Source organism: Etheostoma spectabile, chromosome 18 (genome assembly GCF_008692095.1).
Source record: "Etheostoma spectabile isolate EspeVRDwgs_2016 chromosome 18, UIUC_Espe_1.0, whole genome shotgun sequence".
Taxonomy (NCBI): Eukaryota; Metazoa; Chordata; class Actinopteri; order Perciformes; family Percidae; genus Etheostoma; species Etheostoma spectabile.
The window spans coordinates 23,188,879-23,204,491 of record NC_045750.1 but is presented as its reverse complement, the minus strand read 5'-3'; the positions used below and the strand labels follow the sequence as shown (position 1 = coordinate 23,204,491).

Genomic DNA, 15,613 nt, shown 5'->3' with positions numbered 1-15,613 from the left:
TTCAGGGACATTTTGCAGGTTTACTACAAGTCTAACGTAGTTTAGACTTCAAGACAAAACCGGTTGATTTAGTGTCACAGAGCCTTTCAAACACAGCTGCGATTCAACGTTTTATGACGAAGAAATGCTTTTGAATATACACCGTTATTGTCAAATCAGCTACAAACTTGAATCATTTGGTAACTATTAATTATCAGTTTACTTCTTTTTTTTGGGAATGATCAATAAATCCTATGATTTTAAAACAAATTTTGAGTCGCCATGACTCACAGAAGAAATCATAAAATAAACATGACGATGTTAAAAAAAAAGAATAAATAGAGACATCCATTTTGTTTGGTTATTACTATATTACATTTTAGTAAAAAAAAGTGCAACCCCTGAATTTTTTAAGAACTGCAGCATTACGTAATAATTTATTACAAAATACAGAGAAAATAATTACATATTTGGTTCATGTTTTAATTACAAAATGAGGCGATTCATACATAATTTGGGTATTATTGAGTATTGTTCCAATGTAGCTGGCTTGATGAACAAAATCAGTGTTTCCTCTGTGCCACCGCTAAAATAAAAAAACTAGAATGAAAAATATTTGAAATAAACCAATTTGTAGATATATATATATATATATATATATATATATATATTTTCATTCAGAGAGAGAACCATCATCTGGACATTTTGGGCATGAAATGTGTCCAATATTTCACACTGTGAAATATGTGTGTTTCAGACAGAGTCATTTCTTGTATGCTGTATGTATGTTACTCTTGCTTTGTATTTGTATATTTGTCTGAACCTAGGGCTAGGCCAACTGAAGTAGTCTTGGTTGCAGCTTTACTCAACTTGAAACAGAAAGTCAATTATTTTTAAACAAACAAAAAAAAAGAAATGGAGGTGAAATCTCCCTTTGCTGGTAAACGGTGTTGACCAATATCAAAACTGAATGACACACAACGTGCTGGCTCTCAGCAGTTGGGAAATTGCTAAAGTCCCTAAAGAGGATGACTAAGTGCTCCAGCAATTTCCCCAACAACACAAAAGGCTTCCTATTCCACCGTCTGATCTTACAGCTTTAGTTTCATCCACCAACCTGTTTGCCTCCAATGTAACCTCCGGCAGCACCAAAACTCTTGGTAAACGTTCCCATCATGATGTCGACATCTTTGGGATCCAGGCCAAAGTAGTCCACCACTCCTCTGCCGTTAGGCCCCAGGGCTCCGATACTGTGGGCCTCATCCAGGTACAGATACGCCTTGTAACGCTTCTTTAGAGCAACAACCTCTGGCAGACGCACGATGGACCCCTCCATACTTCCGCACAAGAAAATGAAGTCAAAATTAACAAATTCAGAGTAGTACATCATGACATACAGCAACCTAATAAACGGTTTATTTGAATGCAATGAGCTTTCTCACTCCCTTCTCAATATTCTGCCCAAAGCTGTTTTACACAGGAATGTTAGACTGACACCCACAATCCAAGCCTAACATCAGGTAACTGCTGTATAATGGAGGGAGTGAGTGAGCAGTTGATCCTATCGTCAACTGCTTAACCTTGTTCGGTTGCATATGTGCAGGTGTTGCTTTGAAAATGCCTGTTGGAAATGAAACCTCATTAAAATTGCATTAGTACAGTTTTTCTTAGAACTCTATTGATCAACAGGATTGACTGCTTTTATGGGAAGTACACGGCAAAGAACAAGGAATAAGTAATGCAGAAAGGAGGTGCTCCTCCATGAAATTGGCATTCACAATGCCCATCAGAAAATGTCTCTGTTCAGTACGTTTTGTGAGAAAACAATTGAAGAACTCTTTTGCAATTAGGTAAGCACATAGTGTAAACTGCAGCCCTCGTTAAATAAAAGCAATGCAACTGATCTCAGCTGGTATTCTGTCTATTATGGAGTGCAATGGAAATTTCTAAGTGACACCAAACTTTTGACCAGTAGTGTATCTTATATACGTAAGTGCTTCATTGTTTTACTGCAAAATAGTTTGCCTCTACAGTGAAGATGGGGACATGTTCACATGATAAAAAGCAGCCGTTAAGATATTACAAAGTCATGCTGTAAAGGTATTGATTTATCAAGCCTGTCATAGGTCCTAAACACTAACACTCCAACTATACGTGTGAAACACACCGATGGCATTGTCTAAATGAATGTAGGGAAATACTGTACATCCCTTTCAGTTTTTCCTCAAATGTACAAATGAAGTGAGAAATGCACTACCAGTAGGTGTGTCACAATTCTCCATATCCACAATACGACTTTAAGGTCACAGTTTGATTACATTTTCAATTTAAACATCTCCATCACCCCTCCCCCCGATTGCTGTCCCTGCTCCCCCTGCTGTCCCAGCAATGCCACATTAATAGTCACTAGATGGCAGAAGGGTGCTTTGCATCACCGACTCCAGCAGTGGCCGTGGTGTCTGGGAAAGTCAAGCTGCAGGCTACCAGTAGGTTAACGTTGTGCATGCAATCGGCCGGTAAGTCACACTGTGTTTGTTGCTTGTTTTCTTCCTCCGGGTGCAAGTAGGAGGGAGTGAGAAGAGAAAACAATACTGGGAAAATTGTGACACCCCTAAATACCAGTCAAGCTAAATAAAGAATGAATGAGACCTCATCCAGATAACCATGGGTGTCAAGTAATTGGCAGTAAACAATGTGATAATGTTACAGCAGTGATGTAAAAAGAAAAGAAATAAACCTAATTATCAAAGTCAGCTTAATTATCTCACGCAAGCATTTATGTTTGCAAGTGTACGTGCACTGTACATGTGTCTGAGAGAAAGATTATTGTGTATACCTGTATATGCCCTCCACCACAATGAGAATCTTCTTCCAGGGTCGGTGGGTTCTCGGCTGCCCGTGTGCAATAGCATCTCTCAGCAGCTTCTCCAGACTTTGCATGTCTACAATAAAAAAAAAAAAACCCCGCTGTTGTAGGACAGCTTTTATTACCCCAAAGTAATAGGAGAGCTTTCTTCAATTAATGGATCAGTGTCAATATATATATTTTATGATCACAAGCCTGTGAAGCAGTGAGTGCGTTCAACCTTCATGGTTCCTGGTTGTTGAATGTGACCTTTGATAACTAGTAAGTCAGGATCTCAGGTGACTGTGTGTGTGTGTGTGTGTGTGTGTGTCTGTCTGTGAATGTTAAACCTAAACCAAAAAACAAACAAACATCACACCACACCTACAACTGTGCTATACAGTACAATACAGTACGAAAGAGAAAGACTAAGCGGCAGTTACAGTAGGTGTGGAAATGCAGAAGTATGAGAACAAGTGTTGTAATAAAAACCTGCCTTGATTGATGCAACATGCTGTTGGGTAGGCAGAATATAGCTAAATCCTGTTTCGTAGTGTTGGAATATCCACTATGGCCACTTTAATCCTTTTAAACGTGTTCTATGTTACTGCAGACATTGGGTGTACTGTACATCACAATCCTATCCAACGGTTTGTTTTTTTAGGCAGTGTGCTCATTATTGGAGGTCACCCACTGTTGTGTTTGAAGACCCGAATTGTGGAGCCAGACAGACGGGCACCCAGCACCAGTGATGCGTGATTCAGCTCGTCACTCAGAATAAGACAACCCTAAGAACAAGGAGAAAAAGATGATGAAGAAGAAGAAAAACAGCTGATGTTGAAGAGTTTTGGTTTTCCTAGCTGGTGAGCTCTTTCTAAATTAGGAGGTGTGCAGCAATCCCTAATTAGCCAGGAAAGTCAAACACTATTTAGAAAGATTTTTTTCAAGTTCAACCCTCTTTAGAGCTTTGCTTACATAATGATAATTCCCCAGGATTTCACACGCTTGGAGTGTTTAAGTGTTAAGCAATGACTTTCTAGCCCAGACTTGAATATTCTTCTTTGAATACTGAACTGAAGTCTCTGGAACATGCCTGCAGTGTGGCCAACGCTCCAGGCTTGTTCGGGTTACGCTTGTCACATGAATTTTTAATACTCTCTCGTACATGTTGCCATTAATAGATACATACCACAACAATGATGTCCAAATATGGTGTTGTGGCCTTAGGAAATCTGGAAAAAGTCATATGCCCTTAACTGCTACAACTATTATTTCTAGTCACATTGCCATTACCTTTATTGTTACTATAATTGCCACTGTTCATGATATCAACTGCTATAATTCTTGTGAATTATATTTCTCTATAACTGTATCAGTGTTTCCGTGTTCCAAACGTCACCGGCAGATATCTGGGTCTGTCCGAGGTTTCTGCCTAAAAAGGAGGTTTTTCCTCACCACTGTTGCACTAAATGCTTGCTCTAAGGGGAATGGTTGGGTCTTTTTAAATGATAGAGAGAGGTCTAGACCTACTTTATCTGTAAAGTGTCTTGAGAGAACTCTTGTTGTTGTAATTTGATACTATAAATACAATTGAAATGAATATTCCCATGCACAGATCATAACCAACATACTATATTTCCATGTCAACTGTTAATTACATCAAAAATATTGCTTGTGGTCAATATAAAGCCAACAAACCCAAACATGCAGACAGGTCACATCATTTCCACTGTTGCTACAAAACACACAATTAGGCCAAGGCATAAGGTTGTGAGCTGACTGAAAAGTGACAGTTAAGAATGTATGAACTCTTGTGACAAGGGCAGTGATGCAAATCTTTACTGTCTTACGGTTTAGTTCCTCTATCTCTCTCTTCGCATATCTGCATATCTGCATATCTGTTTTTCCACTCACATTTTCACAAGGTGAAAGCGCATGTGAGCTCAGATTTCTACTTCCTGTTCCAGAGAAACTGGTTAGGGAAGAAAAAGGCAAGTGATGACGCAGAGAAGAGTGGTATGTGTGATTTGTTGGGGTTAGAACAACAGGGGCTGGGACGTGTCAAATATTAATCTCCCCTGCACTCAAGCTGTTTTGAAAGCTTTGGATGGAAACTAGTGTTTTGTGGAACAGACTGACCTCTTCAAACTTGGCAATACATCTGAAAACGTTGCTTGTTTTTCACTTTGCACAGGAAACAGTGTTTTTCTTTAACACTAAAACTGTTAATGGCACTGGCATATTATTAGTATGGGTACATGCTCCAAGCAAACTATAAAAACACAGAAAACTAAATCAAAAAAAGGAATCAAATTCAAAAGTAATCAAATCCAAAAGGGGCATGGTGTTCGAGGGTGAGCAAAAAAACAAAACAAAGGACGTGAATGGAATTCCATACCTTCCCGGTGAGAGCAGGAATGTTCATGGAGTTGGTTGCGAAGCCCATGCCAAAAGCCATGGATGACTCAACGCCCAGGAACCTGGCAACCAACTGCTCCAGCTCCTGGTGGATGTCCAAGTTCCCTTGGAAATGACATAATCTCAGTTTGACTACAACTTCCCATTAGTTTACTGTAACTTGTAGAGTTGTCTTAAGGGAGACATGTTTAAGTCACTCTTGTTTACTTAAAAAGAGGTCAGGTCCACTTTCCTTAAAAGGTTCTCAGTGGAGTTTTTGACCTCTAATAGCACAATGGAGCTGATATTCTAGGAGTGGGTCCCTGTTCTGTCTGCTCATGCGCACACTTGGGTATCGAATGACACGATACAAAGTCCTAACAATGATGTCAAACTATTCTACTGATCAACAGGTGGCGGTAACACGCCAAGATGTGGCAGGTAAGAAAGGTCTGCAAGCTAGCAAGCATGGATGTAAACAATACTGGATTTAAAATACTTTTTTATAAGGAAGGAAATGCACTCAATACTGTACTCCAAGGATACACACAAAATTGTTGGGTGTAGAACACTGACTGTATTAAACCCATTTTGTTTGTTTAAAAGAAAACTCCACAGTGCCATTTTAAGCAAAATACAACTCAAGCCTCAGCTTTTCTTTTGAGAAAAAGATAACAAGATTTAGTGTGACAAACTAATCGGTAGCTGCCAACATCAAAAGGGAAACTAGGGGCTGAACTGAAACAGACTTGAGCTTGAAAGCTTTCACAATGGTTAACTATATTACAAAACTCTACCTTTTAGTCCTTCAAAACCACTTAAGCCTGTAGCCTCTGTTGTGTGCTGAAAGAGCAACGGACAAAAGAGGGAGCAGCTGTTAAAGTACCAGCTGGGGTCCATTTAATCATGAATTGACTCATTTTTATAATAAAAAAAGCAGCTATAGATGATGACCCATCATAAAAGCTTCTAACTTTTGTTGACCCTTACCGATCTCACACCGAGTGCTGCCCACTCCTACTCCATACTTTTCTGTGGCTCCAATAGCAGCATCGGCACAAGCCCCGGTGTTCTCAGCAAAGCCGAGGTAGTTGTATGAGCCCATATTGATGACGTCCTTCACCACTTTGCCTGTGTGCCTGAGAGAGACAGAGGGAGTCTGAGACAGAGAATTAAGACTCTCACTCTAGGTTAATAGAAGGAATTATCTTCAACAGGGCCCCCAGATAGCTGAGTTGATAGAGCGGACGCCCATATATAGAGGGTTACTCCTCGACGCAGCAGGCCTGGGTTCGACTCCGACCCTTTGCTGCATGTCATTCCCCCTCTCTCTCCCCTTTCATGTCTCTTGCTGTCCTATCAAAATAAAGGCTGAAAATGCCCAAAAAACCTTCAACATGTGTTTGCCTGGCAACCGTTTCCTGCTCAATGTTATTCTTAATTATCACAGTGCAAGATAACTGTGGCAGTTATACAAAGAAGCATTCAGCTGGCACAAATTATACTGTACATAACAATGAGAAAAAAATAAAATATGATACAACCTTCGCTGTTATCAGGGTGGTTTGTATATATTTTTGTATCTATTTTGTGTGTCTTAAAACGTTGCAGAACTCAAGCAGTTCTTGTAAAACACTAAGTTACAACATTAGCCATTTCCTTGAGGTAATAACACGGAATAAAAATGAAGGTAATGGGACAAAAACGATTTTGTGCCATCTGGATTGTATTGATATTGGATTGCATTTATGACACGCATGCATGCATTTGTAGACGACTGTGTGTTTAGGGCTTCTTTGTGTTTGTTTTTTCCCCCCTCAGAAGTACTATAAAAACTAACGGGGGATCGGGCTTTCTGCTCAGCCGCTCACTAACCCAGACTGTGGAGTGCTCTCCCTGACCACCTGAGGACACCACAGACTGTGGAAGCTTTTAAACAAGGCCTTAAAACCCACCTTTTTAGAAGAGCTTTTGATTGAACTCTTGCCCTTTTTCTTATTGTTTATTTTATTTTCATGCTCTCCATGTGTTTATTTTTTATTTTTTTTAGAACTTACCTGTTTTATCATGTAACACTTTCGGATTTGTGTAAATATAAAGTGCATTACAATTAAATGTATTATTATTTTATTACTATTCTGTTCACTACCATGTGACAGATACTCAAGCTTTCAACATCACCATCTGAGTCATGGCTTACGTCGCGCTTATCAAAAATAAGTGGTCAGTGACTTAAAGTGCAATTCAGTGAACTTCCTGTGGAGCTAAGTATTGGTGAGACACACTCACACACACGCATGTGGGGGGGATAATGACCGTCATTGACAACGCCTTCATTACAAATAATCCCCACGCACATACAAACATAGAACAACCACACCTCAATGCAGTAACTTACTCAAATGTCCAATTATAGTCGTGGGAAACTCTCTCCACCAGGTCCATCTTTGCACCTGGGACACTACAGATGGGCCTGTTCCAGTTGTCTCGAATCCTCATGTACAAGTTCCTCGTGTAAAAATTCTCAAAGTCCTGATAGAGGGGGACGAAATCCTGCAGGGGGAAATGGGACAGTACAAATGATTTCTTAATGGTGTGTTTTGGCAGTTCATTATATTCCAAAATTATCTTTGCTATCTTTGTTCTGTCGCAGACGAGAACAACAGTCAATGAAAGCTGTTGAACCAGATATAAAAAGGTGTGACAGTGTGAAAGACAGCTAATGTAGCAGGAGGTGACTTGTACCGCAGTGTTTTTCTAGAATTAGGACTGAAGTGAAGGCTTGAACTTTTCGGTCACTGAATTAACCCTGAATGGTTTCATGTTCTAATGGTTTTTCCAATCAGCCTTTGCATTCAAATGGGTCTCTAATGTAAAGAAGAAAAAAAAAAAGCTTTACTTTCTGCTCCTCTTTCTCCCGAGCCACGTGGCACTTCTCGATGCTCCAGTGGCGAAGGAAGTCTCGGAGGTAGCCGAAGATGGTGAGGATGCCGTAGCCCATGTAGGTGAGCACGGCCACCAGTAGAGGAGTCTCCTCAAATGATTCTGCAAAGGGCTTCTTGTACAGGCTCGAGTTGTGTGTGACATTTCGGTTCTAGGGGACAATAAAGTCAAATAGTTTGTTATTCACTTGAAGTCACAACTACAATTCAATTTTAAAAAGTGGTAAAACCAAAGACCTTTTCCCCCCAAACATATTTAAGGCCAAGGCACAGATTTCAAGGTGATACTATTAACTAAGTTATACCACTTAATGCAGTTTGTAAAAACATTCCAGGTGGTGGCGTCTCCTCTATAAAAAGGTAATGATTTAGCCAGGCCTAGAGGCAGTTTACTCATTAAGTCTGCTTCACTAGGCAGCCCAATGAAGCAAGATAGAAAGCATAGCAGCCGAATCCAGTGTAAGCTGGGCACACACTAGACGACAGCAGGGCAGATTTGAACAAATGTTTTTTGGAAAGAGTTAGAAACCCAATAAAGGCTACAAAAAGGGCGTTAATTCATGGAGACCAAGACCAAACCATGCCCCAGGCCCCCATGGACCAGTGGGCAGTAAAATAGCCATCAATCCTGGGTTCTAATTCATTTAGTTTTATGAATAGCAATATTGACCTTGGATTACGGGCCCATATAAATGTGGTCACACATTGGAGGAGCTCCACAAAAACTAAAATACGAGCATCATTTCGAGCTAGACTGTGGACTGGCTAACTACAAAACAAACATTAAACAAATGAAGGCGTTTACCCGTGACAAGCTCTGCCCTGCAGCTTAGCAACCATACCTCAAGTGACCAGTCATGCTTCTCCAAGAAATACCTCTGAGCCAGGAAACGGGAGAGCGCTGCACTGTTTGTGTGTGTGTAAAACCAGTCAAACAGGTCCCTTTCTCAAAGGTTAATAAAGTGCATTGAAAGACCAGAAGCCATCGTATGTTAACTGTCAAACAGTGAGCACAAAAACACATTCACATCCAAATACACCGTTTAAAGAGACTGTTGCATACTGATGCCAACCACAGCAGCTAAACACAGTTTGACATTTTTTTAACTTGTGGACAAAAAGGGACTGCTGAAAAGTAGACTTGTACCATCTGTTTATGGCAGGACAGCACAGCAACTGTCCCCAGAAGAGCAGCCAAACAAACTCTGTGGAAATCTCGTTTGCATGCTTGCTCCGCAGCTCAAAAGATGATGATCGTATTACATTGGGTAGACAATAAGCTAAGCTTGCATGTGGTGTATGTTTCACATTAGGCCTAAAACAGAGTATGTAAGTAAGTCCTTTCTCCACTACTTGCCTATTCAGTTTGCAGCTCAAAATTAGTGAGTGATTATTGATATCTCCATTCTAGCTGAAAGTGGCTTTTGATAAATGAGCTCACTGAGATCATTTATTCCAACCTGCTCATAATAAACCTGCTTCCAAACACGTTCATATATTCTTTACATGGGGATTATGGCTAGTTCAATAAAGAAAAATAAATTTTCAGATACAGACCCGGGAGGACATTTATCACTGGTCTGTGATTGAGACTCAGGCATACTGTAAAGTGGTCTTAGTATTGCACCGTACAAATGAAAAGACAGAGGCCAGTCAGTTTCAAAGAATGATTTAGCAAAAACTGCAGGTACACTGACATCACAGGAAAAAAAATATCAAACCACTGGCTGTGGCTCCAAAAACAAATCAAACAAACACCGGACATCAGGGATGATATGACCTGCAGCTCTGCCTCACTTCAGGCAGGATGGAGACATTTAATGCACGAGGATGCAATTGGTTTGACAGGCAATGCTTCTGGAGCCAATTGTGTAAATCCACTATTTGTTAAGATCAGCAGCCCTGCAGCTTTATGTTGTTGCAAGCCTGGGATTTTATGTTTGATTCCTTGACTGAGTTGAGAAATCTTCTGTGCTTTAAACAACTGAAAACAGAACAAAGGCATGTGTGTGTACCCACACACACACACACACACACACACACACACACACACACACACACACACACAGTGTTGTCTGTGCTTTTCTTTCTATCCTAGGAGGGACCACACCCTTCATAGCCTGAATACATTCCTCTCCCCCTAAGTTGTCATATGGGAGCAGGCTTGCTCTGACTGCCCCCCCTCTCCCAGGAGACAGCTATCTAGTAATAACAACAATAACACCGTCCTGGGCTTCTTCACACTGGTGTCAGTGTAAAGAGAGACCAATCTTACTTCGCACACACGTGTAGTGTTACCCAAAAAAAGACACCACTACAATCCCTCCCCCATGGTCAGGTGGCATGTAACGTTGCCACTAGACATGAAGTTTAAAACGCAAACACAAGTGCAGCTTTCATAGCATAGGCTTTACTAACGTTACCGGTTACAAGCTACATTTATGATTTAAAACCACAATTGTACATAAATAATAAAAGTAGTACTTCGAATGCCTTGCTGCTAGTGTTTAAAAAATAAGTTCAATGTATTTCCGGGTAGCTAGCTTGAAATTTGCCGCACTGGGACATACTGCAAGGCTAGGACATAATGCTTGGCAAAGGCCGTTATTTAGCTAAACTAACGTCATACAACCAAAGTAGCTAGCTAATGTAATACTGTATACATGTCAGGTGACGTTCGGCTGCCGCAGCTCTCACTTCAGCAACAAAAAAAACATACTCCAAAACAAGAATTTATAGCCGCAAATTATACACGGGAAAAAGAAATTAACAACACATGAGCTCACCTTATTTTGTTAATTTAAACTAGTCTAGCTAGTACATTCAACACCGAACACTTAACGCTTGTTTATGGTCCTCCACTATCGAGCAGTTGACGGTTGGGCCTTACCTTCTCCCTGGGGCGACGATACTTCTGTGGCTGTTGAAACAGCCCGTGACTCTTCACGAAGCCATTTTTACTCGATTTTTTACCGTTTGAGGTCCGGTGACAGGAGTCTCCGTTTAGCAGCTTGTTCGAGGAGCTTTCTGTCATTTTTGTCGGCCGAGCGCGACTGTAAGTTTCACGATGTGGAGTCACCCAACTTATGTATTGGGAAGTCATGTATGAGCTAGAGTGAGACAAGACGGTTTATTAAACGCCCACTCTGCAGTGTGGCCGCACGAGCCCTCCAGAAATCCACGCCCCTAAGCGGTTTCATTGGCCAATACGTTTACTCCTGTACAAAGATCGTCTATATCAAACAATTCACAACTCCAACCAGGAATGTAGATAACATTAAAGACACTGAGCTCATGTAGTTGTTTTTTTTTTTAATGCTATATTTCCCAAACTCAGATAGACTACGTTTGAAACCAAGTATTAATTAACAGACTAATTCTCCATCAGTTTATTTGAGTTATGGATCAACTGGTCAAAGGTGTCTATAGGCCTGCTCATCATGTTTGTGGCGCGTTAATGTTGAACAGTGTGAGAGCTCCTGACCTATTCTCCCTCTTCGCTTGGTGTCACCCGTTCTCTCCAGCGTGGGACGTCCTAAAGCCCAGCCCATGGAAATGTCTTCCGTTATAATCTTTGCTTAATATAGGCGTCAACTGATAAAAACCCTTTCCAGTGACGCAATTTCTCACCTGGGTTGGGAAGATGCAAAACAAGGATCAATGCTATCTCCAGGGTGGTTCCCACAGGAAAAAGGGAATGGAAAATGACAAAGCTACACTTCACCCATGGAGTATTCTAGATGGCTAAAGTTCACTTTGCAATTAAGGAAAGACTCTCACCTCTTTGCCCAAAAGGTTTCTGTTTGGCCATGAAATGAAATTTGAACTCTCCATTAACATAAAACAAACATAACATGTCACTGATGAACCTATTGCCCTGTTGTAAAAAAAAAACAAAACAACTTTAATCTGAACCCCATAGGGTGTCAACAACTTCCTCCATAGTAGGGCGTAAAGAATTCATTACACACACATATGATGAATGTATTGTGTTTCCTTTTACTGTACAGGGCAAATGGCTAGATTCTCGTAAGGAGAAAGAGAAATGAGTTCTGGTGTGAGAGAATGCAAAAACAACAGGAGTGTTTCCTGGAGTTAGGGCCAGGATGTTGCAGGATGGCGGACCTCCAGGTTGTACTTCCTGTTCTTTCTTTCCTGTTTGGTAAAAACGTCGTGGTGAAACGAGTCTGTCAGTACGCTCCCTGCTGCTGGCCTGTGTTTCAGATAAGGTGTGATTGTTTGTGTAACACTCCATGTGTAAGACCCCTTCCTTCCCCCGCTAGTTCTTTAAAATCTCTTCTGTTCAGTAAAAGAGTTTTTTTACAATAAAAACACAAGACATCACGTAGCCTACTGTACATTCAGGACATAAGAATTGAGAGTGACACTGATAAGATGAAATAGCAGTGCATTTCATATTGCATGTTTTATATATACAGAGATAATGCTCTTTTCATCAATCTTATTTATTGTGTATGTTTTATGCAAAGCACTTTGAGATTTTTATGTGTGGAAAGTGCTCTATAAATACATTTGACTTACTTACTTTTTTATAAGGTAACATCAACTCCAGTTGATTAAACCTACTTTCAACCTCCTAGGTGGCACTGTTGGGTCACACAAAGGAGCCCTGGCAGACCTGCAATCAGAGTTCTGCTGGTGCCGGGGGTTATAGTTCAGTGTCAGGTGGCATTGATGTGCATCTTAGTGTTCCATAGGGTGTGACATCCATGATTAAGACACTGATGATAGCATCTGAGGATCTGATTCTCTAATCAATGTCCAAGTCTTTCCCTTTTGTTTCCACTCAAGGTTGTAACCTTGAGTGTGGAATAATAAAACATTAGTCTGTCCAACTCTTGCCAATGAGCCCAAAGGCAGTTAAGCTCCAGCCCATTCCGAACCCGATAAAGGTGATAAGGATCCAGCTTTAATAGAATCAGAGGCAGGGTTAAAAGGAATGAGGATCTGCTCTCGTTGATACAGGCAGCGCGAGGAGCTTTAACAGTGATTGGGAGTCATTCTGATGAGACTGGGGAAATCAGACTTAAAATGAATGAGCAACTGCATTGGTTCTTGATGCGGTGTCTAAAAGCAGCTGGCGATACTTGTGTTTTTGTTCTCGACCGAGCCATATATGCAGTAATAATCCAACATCACAAGAGCAACTGGACTCAACCGTCTAAAGACGTTTAAAAGGCTTTGTGAGTTCCGATGGAGTGACAAGGAATTGATGGAATCTCTCTGATGTTCTTGATAACATCATTACCCTCGTTTTACAAGTGCTACATATCACATTCTCAAGGATGGGTCAAAGTGGCAACTGCCCCAGTCCCAGACACCCAACTCCAAGGGTCCCAGGTTATTTGACAAAATGTGTATTGATTTGGAAGAAGCACAATTTACCAATAATTTAAATTGCATAATTCCTAGAGGTCCTTGAGTCAAAGTCTGATCTAGTCAAAATGAAGTCACCCTGCATTTTTGCTATGATCCGTATATCCTTGGTGTGCATTTATGTACTCAAAATTGTACTGCCCATTGACAAGCAAGCTGGTTAATACCACTTTCCAGGTTGCTAGGCAATCATATTATCACTGCAATAATATCTCTCTGACCAATCAGTGGTCTGCTGTATAACTCCACATTCTAGTATCTGCTCAGCTCGCTTATGGTGTTTTTCCACTACATGGTATCTACTCGCCTTTTTTGGTTTTCCTTTACAAAAAAAAAAGTCCCTGGAACCTGGAACAGGTACTTTTTGTACCTCAGTCGAGGTTCCAAGCGAGCCTAGGCGATACCAAAAGGCGATGTAAAAACCCGCAGACTGCTGATAGGTTGGAGAGAATCGTCACTAATCAGGAGGACGGGGCCCCGGGGTCGAGTCAAGCCCGAGGCCAAGTGAGTCGAGCAGGTACCATTAAGGGAAAAACGCCACTGAGGTAGTACCAAAAACAGTACCAGGTACTATGCCCAACTTTTGTTAATGGAAAACCAAAAAAAGAGCGAGTCAAGTAGAAGGTCCTACCAGGTAACCTGACCACTTTTTTCAGTAATGGTTACTATTTAAAACCAGTAATCAGATTAAAGTTACTTATCCAAGTCAATGTGCATTACCACAGTATTTTTGTCATTTTTCTTAGTAAAAAAAAATATGGGGATTATGCGACAAGTCCCGTTTTCAGCATAAGGACAAGTCATGTGTACCACGCCGACACAGATGTAGACAACAATGGAGGGAGGAGAGGTAATCTGATCTAACTTTGTTACTTTTTTATCTATAAAGTAAGTATTTTTTCAAAGTAACTGTGGCAATAATGGTCGTCCCATGCGGTGTAAATGCGTAATTGGACGCTGTTTTCCACAATTATGTCCCAAAACAAGTTTATCCTCTTAAAGAATTGAAAATTGGCACAATTGCAGCAGTATAGTTCATATTTTCTCACACAAAAAAAAGTTTAGTTACACTTTAAAGTTCTTTGTGCAGGCCTAATAGCAAATGTCTTGCCCAAGGGGGCACCCCCGAGCGTCTTTTATCCTGCACATGACCTGGATGACTGAACACTTTTATTGACATGGATGTACTGTAAATGCAACTATTCACATTGATTTCTTAATTGGTTTCCATGCCTAATTATTAGCAATCTGGCCATCTAGCTTATGTAATGCACCAACATAACATACCCATTGGGAAAAACATCCTAATTACTCGGTCACATGTCACTGTTTATGTTCTTACAGTATCATTCAAATGACAGATGATTTGCCATTCACTGAAGATGCATTCCCGCTCTCTGTTGCAATTTCCCTGCTTTGATGTCATCTAATGAAATCATCAGGAGAATCAATCTCTCCTCCTTTTCCCCCGGCAGCCTATTAAGACCCAATGCTGCCAGAGATGAAGTCTAGGCAAGCAGCCATTTTTCACACTTCAGTGGTGTCTGAATGTGGCGGATAACAAATGATGAAATCACAGTAGTACAAAGGTAACCTTATAAACGAGCAGGCCTATAAACGAGCGTGGCTATTGCTCGGAATTACGCTCATGCACAAACAGAACAAGAGCAAGTCACGTCCCAATCAATGAGCCATGCTGGTGCTGACTGATCCTTTCTGCAATCAACGTTTCTAACAACCATGAAAGGACTACGTGCCAATCTGGGCACTTCTTTTGATATTGCAGGTGAGTTGTGATGGAAACACGTGAGTACACTTCCATGTGGTGCACTGTTTACACTATGTACTCAATTGTGTAGTGTGTCAATTTTGACAGGGTAGTGTTTTGACAGGTACCACTCCCAGCCGTTACAGTATGCACTGACCAGAAATTACTCTTCCTCTTCTTTTTAACCCTCATGTTGTCCTCGGGGCAAATTGACCTATTTTTCTATATCAGTGTTTTTTCTTAATTACCTAAAATAACATGATTGATTCCACACAACCCTCTTTG

The 15,613-nt window shown here is 40.7% G+C and overlaps 1 protein-coding gene across 1 annotated transcript in view; it reads right to left on the bottom strand.

Moving 5' to 3' along the window:
• sptlc2b (serine palmitoyltransferase, long chain base subunit 2b) overlaps positions 1–11,326 on the bottom strand; it is a 48,957-nt gene extending 37,631 nt beyond the window's left edge. Inside the window, exons 1-8 of the mRNA XM_032543392.1 lie at positions 11,054–11,326; positions 8,121–8,315; positions 7,620–7,774; positions 6,212–6,360; positions 5,223–5,347; positions 3,519–3,612; positions 2,816–2,921; positions 1,097–1,316 (exon numbers count right to left, since the gene is read on the bottom strand). Coding sequence (XP_032399283.1) covers positions 1,097–1,316; positions 2,816–2,921; positions 3,519–3,612; positions 5,223–5,347; positions 6,212–6,360; positions 7,620–7,774; positions 8,121–8,315; positions 11,054–11,266 — 1,257 coding nt within the window. The 5' untranslated portion in view covers positions 11,267–11,326. The remainder of the gene's footprint in view (positions 1–1,096; positions 1,317–2,815; positions 2,922–3,518; positions 3,613–5,222; positions 5,348–6,211; positions 6,361–7,619; positions 7,775–8,120; positions 8,316–11,053) is intronic.
• Between the last annotated feature and the right edge of the window lie 4,287 nt (positions 11,327–15,613).